General features: G+C 32.6%; 1 protein-coding gene across 1 annotated transcript in view; it reads left to right on the plus strand.

Moving 5' to 3' along the window:
• The window catches only part of LOC143235758 (protocadherin Fat 3-like), a 247,269-nt gene that overhangs the window by 191,976 nt on the left and 42,418 nt on the right, over window positions 1–12,875 (plus strand). Inside the window, 2 exon segments of the mRNA XM_076473962.1 lie at window positions 6,573–6,649; window positions 7,701–7,872. Of these exon segments, the coding sequence (XP_076330077.1) occupies window positions 6,573–6,649; window positions 7,701–7,872 (249 nt within the window).

Raw genomic sequence — 12,875 nt, forward strand, 5'->3', positions numbered from 1 at the left:
ACTGGTGTGTTTGGATTTTTAAAGGTTTATGAGTAGTGTTATACACTGGTGTGTTTGGATTTTAAAGGTTTATGAGTAGTGTTATACACTGGTGTGTTTGGATTTTAAAGGTTTATGAGTAGTGTTATACACTGGTGTGTTTGGATTTTTAAAGGTTTATGAGTAGTGTTATACACTGGTGTGTTTGGATTTTTAAAGGTTTATGAGTAGTGTTATACACTGGTGTGTTTGGATTTTTAAAGGTTTATGAGTAGTGTTATACACTGGTGTGTTTGGATTTTTAAAGGTTTATGAGTAGTGTTATACACTGGTGTGTTTGGATTTTAAAGGTTTATGAGTATTGTTATACACTGGTGTGTTTGGATTTTTAAAGGTTTATGAGTAGTGTTATACACTGGTGTGTTTGGATTTTTAAAGGTTTATGAGTAGTGTTATACACTGGTGTGTTTGGATTTTTAAAGGTTTATGAGTAGTGTTATACACTGGTGTGTTTGGATTTTAAAGGTTTATGAGTAGTGTTATACACTGGTGTGTTTGGATTTTTAAAGGTTTATGAGTATTGTTATACACTGGTGTGTTTGGATTTTTAAAGGTTTATGAGTATTGTTATACACTGGTGTGTTTGGATTTTAAAGGTTTATGAGTATTGTTATACACTGGTGTGTTTGGATTTTTAAAGGTTTATGAGTAGTGTTATACACTGGTGTGTTTGGATTTTTAAAGGTTTATGAGTAGTGTTATACACTGGTGTGTTTGGATTTTTAAAGGTTTATGAGTAGTGTTATACACTGGTGTGTTTGGATTTTTAAAGGTTTATGAGTAGTGTTATACACTGGTGTGTTTGGATTTTTAAAGGTTTATGAGTAGTGTTATACACTGGTGTGTTTGGATTTTAAAGGTTTATGAGTAGTGTTATACACTGGTGTGTTTGGATTTTTAAAGGTTTATGAGTAGTGTTATACACTGGTGTGTTTGGATTTTTAAAGGTTTATGAGTAGTGTTATACACTGGTGTGTTTGGATTTTTAAAGGTTTATGAGTAGTGTTATACACTGGTGTGTTTGGATTTTAAAGGTTTATGAGTAGTGTTATACACTGGTGTGTTTGGATTTTTAAAGGTTTATGAGTAGTGTTATACACTGGTGTGTTTGGATTTTAAAGGTTTATGAGTAGTGTTATACACTGGTGTGTTTGGATTTTAAAGGTTTATGAGTAGTGTTATACACTGGTGTGTTTGGATTTTTAAAGGTTTATGAGTATTGTTATACACTGGTGTGTTTGGATTTTTAAAGGTTTATGAGTATTGTTATACACTGGTGTGTTTGGATTTTTAAAGGTTTATGAGTAGTGTTATACACTGGTGTGTTTGGATTTTTAAAGGTTTATGAGTAGTGTTATACACTGGTGTGTTTGGATTTTTAAAGGTTTATGAGTAGTGTTATACACTGGTGTGTTTGGATTTTAAAGGTTTATGAGTATTGTTATACACTGGTGTGTTTGGATTTTTAAAGGTTTATGAGTAGTGTTATACACTGGTGTGTTTGGATTTTTAAAGGTTTATGAGTAGTGTTATACACTGGTGTGTTTGGATTTTTAAAGGTTTATGAGTAGTGTTATACACTGGTGTGTTTGGATTTTTAAAGGTTTATGAGTAGTGTTATACACTGGTGTGTTTGGATTTTTAAAGGTTTATGAGTAGTGTTATACACTGGTGTGTTTGGATTTTTAAAGGTTTATGAGTAGTGTTATACACTGGTGTGTTTGGATTTTTAAAGGTTTATGAGTAGTGTTATACACTGGTGTGTTTGGATTTTAAAGGTTTATGAGTATTGTTATACACTGGTGTGTTTGGATTTTTAAAGGTTTATGAGTATTGTTATACACTGGTGTGTTTGGATTTTTAAAGGTTTATGAGTAGTGTTATACACTGGTGTGTTTGGATTTTTAAAGGTTTATGAGTAGTGTTATACACTGGTGTGTTTGGATTTTTAAAGGTTTATGAGTAGTGTTATACACTGGTGTGTTTGGATTTTAAAGGTTTATGAGTAGTGTTATACACTGGTGTGTTTGGATTTTTAAAGGTTTATGAGTATTGTTATACACTGGTGTGTTTGGATTTTTAAAGGTTTATGAGTATTGTTATACACTGGTGTGTTTGGATTTTAAAGGTTTATGAGTATTGTTATACACTGGTGTGTTTGGATTTTAAAGGTTTATGAGTAGTGTTATACACTGGTGTGTTTGGATTTTTAAAGGTTTATGAGTAGTGTTATACACTGGTGTGTTTGGATTTTTAAAGGTTTATGAGTAGTGTTATACACTGGTGTGTTTGGATTTTTAAAGGTTTATGAGTATTGTTATACACTGGTGTGTTTGGATTTTTAAAGGTTTATGAGTAGTGTTATACACTGGTGTGTTTGGATTTTTAAAGGTTTATGAGTAGTGTTATACACTGGTGTGTTTGGATTTTTAAAGGTTTATGAGTAGTGTTATACACTGGTGTGTTTGGATTTTTAAAGGTTTATGAGTAGTGTTATACACTGGTGTGTTTGGATTTTTAAAGGTTTATGAGTATTGTTATACACTGGTGTGTTTGGATTTTAAAGGTTTATGAGTATTGTTATACACTGGTGTGTTTGGATTTTTAAAGGTTTATGAGTAGTGTTATACACTGGTGTGTTTGGATTTTAAAGGTTTATGAGTAGTGTTATACACTGGTGTGTTTGGATTTTAAAGGTTTATGAGTAGTGTTATACACTGGTGTGTTTGGATTTTAAAGGTTTATGAGTATTGTTATACACTGGTGTGTTTGGATTTTTAAAGGTTTATGAGTATTGTTATACACTGGTGTGTTTGGATTTTAAAGGTTTATGAGTATTGTTATACACTGGTGTGTTTGGATTTTAAAGGTTTATGAGTAGTGTTATACACTGGTGTGTTTGGATTTTTAAAGGTTTATGAGTAGTGTTATACATTGGTGTGTTTGGATTTTTAAAGGTTTATGAGTATTGTTATACACTGGTGTGTTTGGATTTTTAAAGGTTTATGAGTAGTGTTATACACTGGTGTGTTTGGATTTTTAAAGGTTTATGAGTAGTGTTATACACTGGTGTGTTTGGATTGTTAAAGGTTTATGAGTAGTGTTATACACTGGTGTGTTTGGATTTTTAAAGGTTTATGAGTAGTGTTATACACTGGTGTGTTTGGATTTTTAAAGGTTTATGAGTAGTGTTATACACTGGTGTGTTTGGATTTTTAAAGGTTTATGAGTAGTGTTATACACTGGTGTGTTTGGATTTTTAAAGGTTTATGAGTATTGTTATACACTGGTGTGTTTGGATTTTAAAGGTTTATGAGTATTGTTATACACTGGTGTGTTTGGATTTTTAAAGGTTTATGAGTATTGTTATACACTGGTGTGTTTGGATTTTTAAAGGTTTATGAGTATTGTTATACACTGGTGTGTTTGGATTGTTAAAGGTTTATGAGTATTGTTATACACTGGTTTGTTTGGATTTTTAAAGGTTTATGAGTAGTGTTATACACTGGCGTGTTTGGATTTTTAAAGGTTTATGAGTATTGTTATACACTGGTGTGTTTGGATTTTAAAGGTTTATGAGTAGTGTTATACACTGGTGGTGTGTTTGGATTTTTAAAGGTTTATGAGTAGTGTTATACACTGGTGTGTTTGGATTGTTAAAGGTTTATGAGTAGTGTTATACACTGGTGTGTTTGGATTTTTAAAGGTTTATGAGTAGTGTTATACACTGGTTTGTTTGGATTTTTGAAGGTTTATGAGTAGTGTTATACACTGGTGTGTTTGGATTTTTAAAGGTTTATGAGTATTGTTATACACTGGTGTGTTTGGATTTTTAAAGGTTTATGAGTAGTGTTATACACTGGTGTGTTTGGATTTTTAAAGGTTTATGAGTATTGTTATACACTGGTGTGTTTGGATTTTTAAAGGTTTATGAGTAGTGTTATACACTGGTGTGTTTGGATTTTAAAGGTTTATGAGTAGTGTTATACATTGGTGTGTTTGGATTTTTAAAGGTTTATGAGTAGTGTTATACACTGGTGTGTTTGGATTGTTAAAGGTTTATGAGTAGTGTTATACACTGGTGTGTTTAGATTTTTAAAGGTTTATGAGTAGTGTTATACACTGGTGTGTTTGGATTTTTAAAGGTTTATTAGTAGTGTTATACACTGGTGTGTTTGGATTTTTAAAGGTTTATGAGTATTGTTATACACTGGTGTGTTTGGATTTTTAAAGGTTTATGAGTAGTGTTATACATTGGTGTGTTTGGATTTTTAAAGGTTTATGAGTAGTGTTATACACTGGTGTGTTTGGATTGTTAAAGGTTTATGAGTAGTGTTATACACTGGTGTGTTTGGATTTTTAAAGGTTTATGAGTAGTGTTAAACACTGGTGTGTTTGGATTTTTAAAGGTTTATGAGTATTGTTATACACTGGTGTGTTTGGATTTTTAAAGGTTTATGAGTATTGTTATACACTGGTGTGTTTGGATTTTTAAAGGTTTATGAGTAGTGTTATACACTGGTGTGTTTGGATTTGTGGTGTGTTTGGATTTTAAAGGTTTATAGGTAGTGTTATACACTGGTGTGTTTGGATTTTAAAGGTTTATGGTAGTGTTATACACTGGTGTGTTTGGATTTTAAAGGTTTATGAGTAGTGTTATACACTGGTGTGTTTGGATTTTAAAGGTTTATGGTAGTGTTATACACTGGTGTGTTTGGATTTTAAAGGTTTATGAGTATTGTTATACACTGGTGTGTTTGGATTTTTAAAGGTTTATAGGTAGTGTTATACACTGGTGTGTTTGGATTTTTTAAGGTTTATGAGTATTGTTATACACTGGTGTGTTTGGATTTTTAAAGGTTTATGAGTAGTGTTATACACTGGTGTGTTTGGATTTTTAAAGGTTTATGAGTAGTGTTATACACTGGTGTGTTTGGATTTTTTAAGGTTTATGAGTAGTGTTATACACTGGTGTGTTTGGATTTTTTAAAGGTTTATGAGTAGTGTTATACACTGGTGTGTTTGGATTTTAAAGGTTTATGAGTAGTGTTATACACTGGTGTGTTTGGTTTTTTAAAGGTTTATGAGTAGTGTTATACACTGGTGTGTTTGGATTTTTAAAGGTTTATGAGTAGTGTTATACACTGGTGTGTTTTGGATTTTTAAAGGTTTATGGTAGTATTGTTATACACTGGTGTGTTTGGATTTTAAAGGTTTATGAGTAGTTGTTATACACTGGTGTGTTTGGATTTTTAAAGGTTTATGAGTAGTGTTATACACTGGTGTGTTTGGATTTTTAAGGTTTATAGGTGGTATTATACACTGGTGTGTTGGATTTTTTAAGGTTTATGAGTGGTGTATTACACTGGTGTGTTTGGATTTTTAAAGGTTTATAGTAGTGTTATACACTGGTGTGTTTGGATTTTAAAGGTTTATGTGTAGTGTTATACACTGGTGTGTTTGGATTTTAAAGGTTTATGAGTAGGTGTTATACACTGGTGTGTTTGGATTTTTAAAGGTTTATAGGTAGTGTTATACACTGGTGTGTTTGGATTTTTAAAGGTTTATGAGGTAGTGTTATACACTGGTGTGTTTGGATTTTAAAGGTTTATGAGTAGTGTTATACACTGGTGTGTTTGGATTTTTAAAGGTTTATGATGGTAGTGTTATACACTGGTGTGTTTTAGTTTTAAAGGTTTATGAGTAGTGTTATACACTGGTGTGTTTGGATTTTTAAAGGTTTATGAGTAGTGTTATACACTGGTGTGTTGTTTGGATTTTTAAAGGTTTATGAGTAGTGTTATACACTGGTGTGTTTGGATTTTTAAGGGTTTATGAGTAGTGTTATACACTGGTGTGTTTGGATTTTTAAAGGTTTATGAGTAGTGTTATACACTGGTTGTGTTTGGATTTTAAAGGTTTATAGTATTGTTATACACTGGTGTGTTTGGATTTTTAAAGGTTTATGAGTAGTGTTATACACTGGTGTGTTTGGATTTTTTAAAGGTTTATGAGTATTGTTATACACTGGTGTGTTTGTTGATTTTTTAAGGTTTATGAGTGGTATACACTGGTGTGTTTGGATTTTAAAGGTTTATGAGTATTGTTATACACTGGTGTGTTTGGATTTTTAAGGTTTATAGTAGTGTTATACACTGGTTGTGTTTGGATTTTTAAAGGTTTATAGTATTGTTATACACTGGTGTGTTTGGATTTTAAAGGTTTATGAGTATTGTTATACACTGGTGTGTTTGGATTTTTAAAGGTTTATAGTAGTGTTATACACTGGTGTGTTTGGATTTTTAAAGGTTTATGAGTAGTGTTATACACTGGTGTGTTTGGATTTTAAAGGTTTATGAGTAGTGTTATACACTGGTGTGTTTGGATTTTTAAAGGTTTATGAGTAGTTGTTATACACTGGTGTGTTTGGATTTTTAAAGGTTTATGGTAGTGTTGTTATACACTGGTGTGTTTGGATTTTAAAGGTTTATAGGTAGTGTGTGTTATACACTGGTGTGTTTGGATTTTTAAAGGTTTATACCCCGCACCTTTACAAGACCAATCAGACAGGTTATATACCCCTACCCCGCACCTTTACAAGACTGCCAACGTATATATTAAATAACGACAAATATCACATCCAAAAACACAAAAGATCCTTCTCAGATCCAGAATGATTAATAATCCGGATCACACTTCTGTAGTGTGGTGATAAGTCTCAACCTTAATGTGTCCATGAAATTTGGTACAAATCTAATCACACTATACACAGTTATTAACCCTAAACTGTGAAAATGTCCTGTTTTCCGTCATGACCTGTCTCCCCTTTATAATAATAATGAAGCTTCAAAGTACTCCAGCATTTATTATCATAAAACCCATTAAAAATGTGGAAGCAAAAACACGTGGGAACATTACATAAACTGCTTTTTCTCATATTCCTCTTAGTTCGGATTCAAAATCAAACCAGATGGCGTGACTAGAGGTTTTGTTTGTTTGTTTTTGGAATTTCGCACAAAGCTACTCGAGGGCTATTTGTGCTAGCCGTCCCTAATTTAGCAGTGTAAGACTAGAGGGAAGGCAGCTAGTCATAACCACCCACCGCCAACTCTTGGGCTACTCTTTTACCAACGAATAGTGGGATTTAACATAACATTATAACACACCCACGGCTGGGAGGGCGAGCATGTTTGGCGCGACTCGGGCACGAACCCGCGACCCTCAGATTACGAAGCGCACGCCTTAACGCGCTAGACCATGCCAGGCCTCGTGACTAGAGGGAAATGAAACACAACTCGAATACTGAATTTACCCACGTTTTAATTTCTCCGAAAACACTTGTGATTTATGTGACTTTTATTATAAATGTTAGGCCTGCTTGTTTTTAATGCTTTTTGTCTTCTAATGTGCAACTTTTAACGATGGACCATGGACCTCATATGAACCATGGACCTCATATTTCCAGCGATTTGTAACCATTTCTTTGCATATTAAGCAGAGACTGTATTGTTTAAAACGTATGTTTCATTAATTAATCATTTGTGTACATTAAATCTCTGTTTCTTATTGGTTACTCAGTTTTCCTTCATGTTTTTTTATATCAAAATATTATTGATTTATTAATATGCAACAACAATATTACGTTTTCTTTTTGGATTCAGTTGAACATCATTGTTGGTACGGGAAGTGGAGTCCGTTTATTTCCTTCAAGACTTTACGAAGTTTTAGTTCAAGAAAACCAGGTTGCGCCTTTATTAGTACTTGATCTAAACACCACACAAGAACTTGCGCATAAGCCCGTGAGGTACAGCATTTCGGAGCAAAATGTGGACGGTAAGAAATCACATTAGGTTATTTTTGGATGGATGTAGTAGTATTCAAACCATGCTGTATTTCCTAGTAACCGTTGGGTTAACGGAATGCTCTTTCGATCAATACTTTTTTCTTTCTTTTCAGCCGGTCCAATGCGCTCTCTATTGAGTAGATAGAGTTCTATTTTACACGTAGTTTAGATGTAACATTATTACACATTCTTCATGTTCCAGAATAGCCCTAAGGAACTATTAAAATTATAATAGGTGTAAACGTCTGCCTTTTACAAGAATAATTCATTATAAACCTTCTCCACAATCTCAGAGAATTCCTTCAGACTATAAAAATTCCAAAATATACACTACATGGACAAAAGTGTGGACACCCTTTCTTATTAAAGGGTTCGGCTATTTCAGCTACACCCATTACTAACAGGTGCATAAAAGCGAGCATACAACCATGTAATCTTTATAAATAAACATTCACAGTAGAATGGGTCGAACTGAAGAGCTCAGTGACTTTCAACGTGGCGCTGTAATAAGATGCTACCTTTTCAACAAGTCAGTTCGTCAAATTTCTGCTCTGCTAAAGCTGCCACGGTCAATTGTAAGTGCTGTTATTGTGAAGTTGAAACGTCTTGGAGTAACAACAGCTCAGCCACGAAGCGGTAGGCCGCACAGGCTCAGAGAACGGGACCGCCGAGTGCTGAAGCGCATAAAAATCGTCAATTGTCCTCAGTTTTCGTTTGTTTATTTTTCTTATAGCAAAGTCACGTCGAGCTATCTGCTGAGCCCACCGAAGGGAATCGAACTCCTGATTTTAGCGTTGTAAATCCGTAGACCTACCGCTGTACTAGCGGGGGACTTTATGAAATTTGTTTCTATGGCCGAGCAGCCCCACACAAGCCTAAAATTACCATGTACAATACCAAGCATCGGCTGTAGTGGAGTAAAGCACAACACCATTGGACTCTGGAGTGATGAATCACGCTTCAGTATCTGGCAGTTTGACGGACGAATCTGGAGGAGGAATAATGGTGTGGGGCTGTTTCTTATGATTTGGGCTATGCTCTTTTGTTCTAATGAAGGTAAACTGTAATGCTACAGCATACAATGACATTCTAGAAAATTGCGTTATTTCAACTCTGTGTCAACAGTTTGGGGAAGGACCTTTTTTGTTTCAACATGACAATGTCCCCGTGCACAAAGCGAGGCCCATAAAGACATGGTTTGCCGACGTTGTTGTGGAAGAACTTGACTGAACTGTACAGAGCCCTTACCTTGACCCCATTGAACACCTTTGGGATGAATTGAAACGCCGACTGCGAGCCAGGCCTTCTCGCCCGACATCAGTGTCCGATCTTACTAATACTCTTGTGGTTGAATAGGAGCGATTCTCCGCAGCCATGTTCCAAAATCCAGTGAAAAGCCTTTCCAGAAGAGTGGAGGCTGTTATAGTAGCAAAGGGGAAACCAACTCCATATTAATGTTCATGGGTTTGGAATGGGGTGTTCAACAAGCACATTTGGGTGTGATGGTCAGGTGTCCACTTAAATTTGGCTGTATAGTGTACTTTGTTAACGAGTTGCTAGATTCTGTTTTTAAATACAAATTTTCTATAGATAAATATACAGAAACCTATCACATGAGAGAAAGTCAATATGATATATATATTATTCAAATATAACAAGTTAAACCTTTTATTCAACATTCTTAAGGTTCTGATATCTCATGTAATATCAGTATTGATTTTTCCTCCAATCAGCAAGCAAACAACAGTGTTCACGAAGCAGTGCTTGATGTAATGCGGTTCTATTTTACTCTGGAACTTGTGTGACTTGAAACGGAATCCGCGCTTTCTAAATCGCATAAATTAATAATAAGATACAATGAGCGTTTTTGTCAACAGTTCTCCAGCGAATACACTTCGTATACACAAATAATTTATCTTTTTTGTTAAAAAACAGTTCAAATGGTTCTTAATTTTTTGGCTTCTTTCAAAATAAACCAATAACGTATAAATATGAACACGTGTTATCCAACTTTAACATGAACATTAACAACAACAAAAAGCACAAACATACTAAACATCTTGGAAATATTGTTTTTATCTTTTATTTCTTGCTTTATTAACCGCTCGTTTTAATGACGAATTAAATTCTCAGGAGAATGAGCTAGAATAAATAATGTACAAATCTAGGGCTAGAATAAATAATGTAAAAATCTAGGGCTAGAATAATTAATGTACAAATCTAGGGCTAGAATAAATAATGTACAAATCTAGGGCTAGAATAAATAATGTACAAATCTAGGACTAGAATAAATAATGTACAAATCTAGAGCTAGAATAAATAATGTACAAATCTAGGGCAAGAATAAATAATGTACAAATCTAGGGCAAGAATAAATAATGTACAAATCTAGGGCTAGAATAAATAATGTACAAATCTAGGGCTAGAATAAATAATGTACAAATCTAGGGCTAGAATAAATAATGTACAAATCTAGGGCTAGAATAAATAATGTACAAATCTAGGACTAGAATAAATAATGTACAAATCTAGGGCTAGAATAAATAATGTACAAATCTAGGGCTAGAATGAATAATGTACAAATCTAGGGCTAAAATAAATAATGTACAAATCTAGTACTAGAATAAATAATGTACAAATCTAGGGCTAGAATAAATAATGTACAAATCTAGGACTAGATAAATAATGTACAAATCTAGGGCTGGATAAATAATGTACAAATCTAGGGCTAGAATAAATAATGTACAAATCTAGGGCAAGAATAAATAATGTACAAATCTAGGGCTAGAATAAATAATGTACAAATCTAACTATTTTGTCTCAACAACATTTGTTCTTTAAAATACCAAAAGAAAATTTAAACTTCTATTATCAGGAGAAAAAGAAACTTTAAATCCGTCTTACTGAGCAAATAATAACAAATAAATTATTCCCTTTTCTTGAAACCTGTTTTAAATCAAGTCGTTCAATAATACAGTGCCCTCTTTTATGAATTCATAACTTTTAGTCTTTACTTACGTAAATACTGTACTTTAAGGGTTTTTTAATGTATTACAACTAAAACGAAAACACATGGTGTTTAGTTTTGGAGATAGGTTAGTAAACAATTGATTTACTGAGTGGATTCATCCTATATTGGTTACATTTAGTTGTATATAATACGGTTACTGACTACCTTAACATGGTTGTATATAATACGGTTACTTACTACTTTAACATGGTTGTATATAATGTGGTTACTGACTACTTTAACATGGTTGTATATAATATGGTTACTGACTACTTTAACATAGTTGTATATAATGTGGTTACTGACTACTTTAACATGGTTGTATATAATGTGGTTACTGACTACTTTAACATGGTTGTATATAATATGGTTACTGAATACTTTAACATAGTTGTATATAATGTGGTTACTGACTAATTTAACATAGTTGTATATAATGTGGTTACTGACTACTTTAACATGGTTGTATATAATATGGTTACTGACTACTTTAACATAGTTGTATATAATGTGGTTACTGACCACTTTAACATGGTTGTATATAATGTGGTTACTGACCACTTTAACATGGTTGTATATAATATGGTTACTGACCACTTTAACATAGTTGTATATAATGTGGTTACTGACTAATTTAACATAGTTGTATATAATGTGGTTACTGACTAATTTAACATAGTTGTATATAATATGGTTACTGACTACTTTAACATGGTTGTATATAATATGGTTACTGACTACTTTAACATGGTTGTATATAATATGGTTACTGACTACTTTAACATAGTTGTATATAATGTGGTTACTGACTAATTTAACATAGTTGTATATAATGTGGTTACTGACTAATTTAACATAGTTGTATATAATATGGTTACTGACTACTTTAACATGGTTGTATATAATATGGTTACTGACCACTTTAACATGGTTGTATATATTATGGTTACTGACTACTTTAACATAGTTGTATATAATGTGGTTACTGACTACTTTAACATAGTTGTATATGATGTGGTTACTGACTACTTTAACATAGTTGTATATAATGTGGTTACTGACTACTTTAACATGGTTGTATATAATATGGTTACTGACTACTTTAACATGGTTGTATATAATATGGTTACTGACTACTTTAACATGGTTGTATATAATATGGTTACTGACCACTTTAACATGGTTGTATATAATATGGTTACTGACCACTTTAACATGGTTGTATATAATATGGTTACTGACTACTTTAACATAGTTGTATATAATGTGGTTACTGACTACTTTAACATAGTTGTATATAATGTGGTTACTGACTACTTTAACATAGTTGTATATAATGTGGTTACTGACTACTTTAACATAGTTCTATATAATGTGGTTACTGACTACTTTAACATGGTTGTATATAATGTGGTTACTGACTACTTTAACATAGTTGTATATAATACGGTTACTTACTACTTTAACATAGTTGTATATAATGTGGTTACTGACTACTTTAACATGGTTGTATATAATATGGTTACTGACTACTTTAACATAGTTGTATATAATATGGTTACTGACTACTTTAACATGGTTGTATATAATATGGTTACTGACTACTTTAACATAGTTGTATATAATATGGTTACTGACCACTTTAACATGGTTGTATATAATATGGTTACTGACTACTTTAACATAGTTGTATATAATGTGGTTACTGACTACTTTAACATGGTTGTATATAATATGGTTACTGACTACTTTAACATAGTTGTATATAATATGGTTACTGATTACTTTAACATGGTTGTATATAATATGGTTACTGACCACTTTAACATGGTTGTATATAATATGGTTACTGACTACTTTAACATAGTTGTATATAATGTGGTTACTGACTCCTTTAACATGGTTGTATATAATGTGGTTACTGACTACTTTAACATAGTTGTATATAATGTGGTTACTGACTACTTTAACATAGTTGTATAT

The sequence above is a fragment of the Tachypleus tridentatus genome, chromosome 12 (genome assembly GCF_004210375.1).
Source record: "Tachypleus tridentatus isolate NWPU-2018 chromosome 12, ASM421037v1, whole genome shotgun sequence".
NCBI lineage: Eukaryota > Metazoa > Arthropoda > Merostomata > Xiphosura > Limulidae > Tachypleus > Tachypleus tridentatus.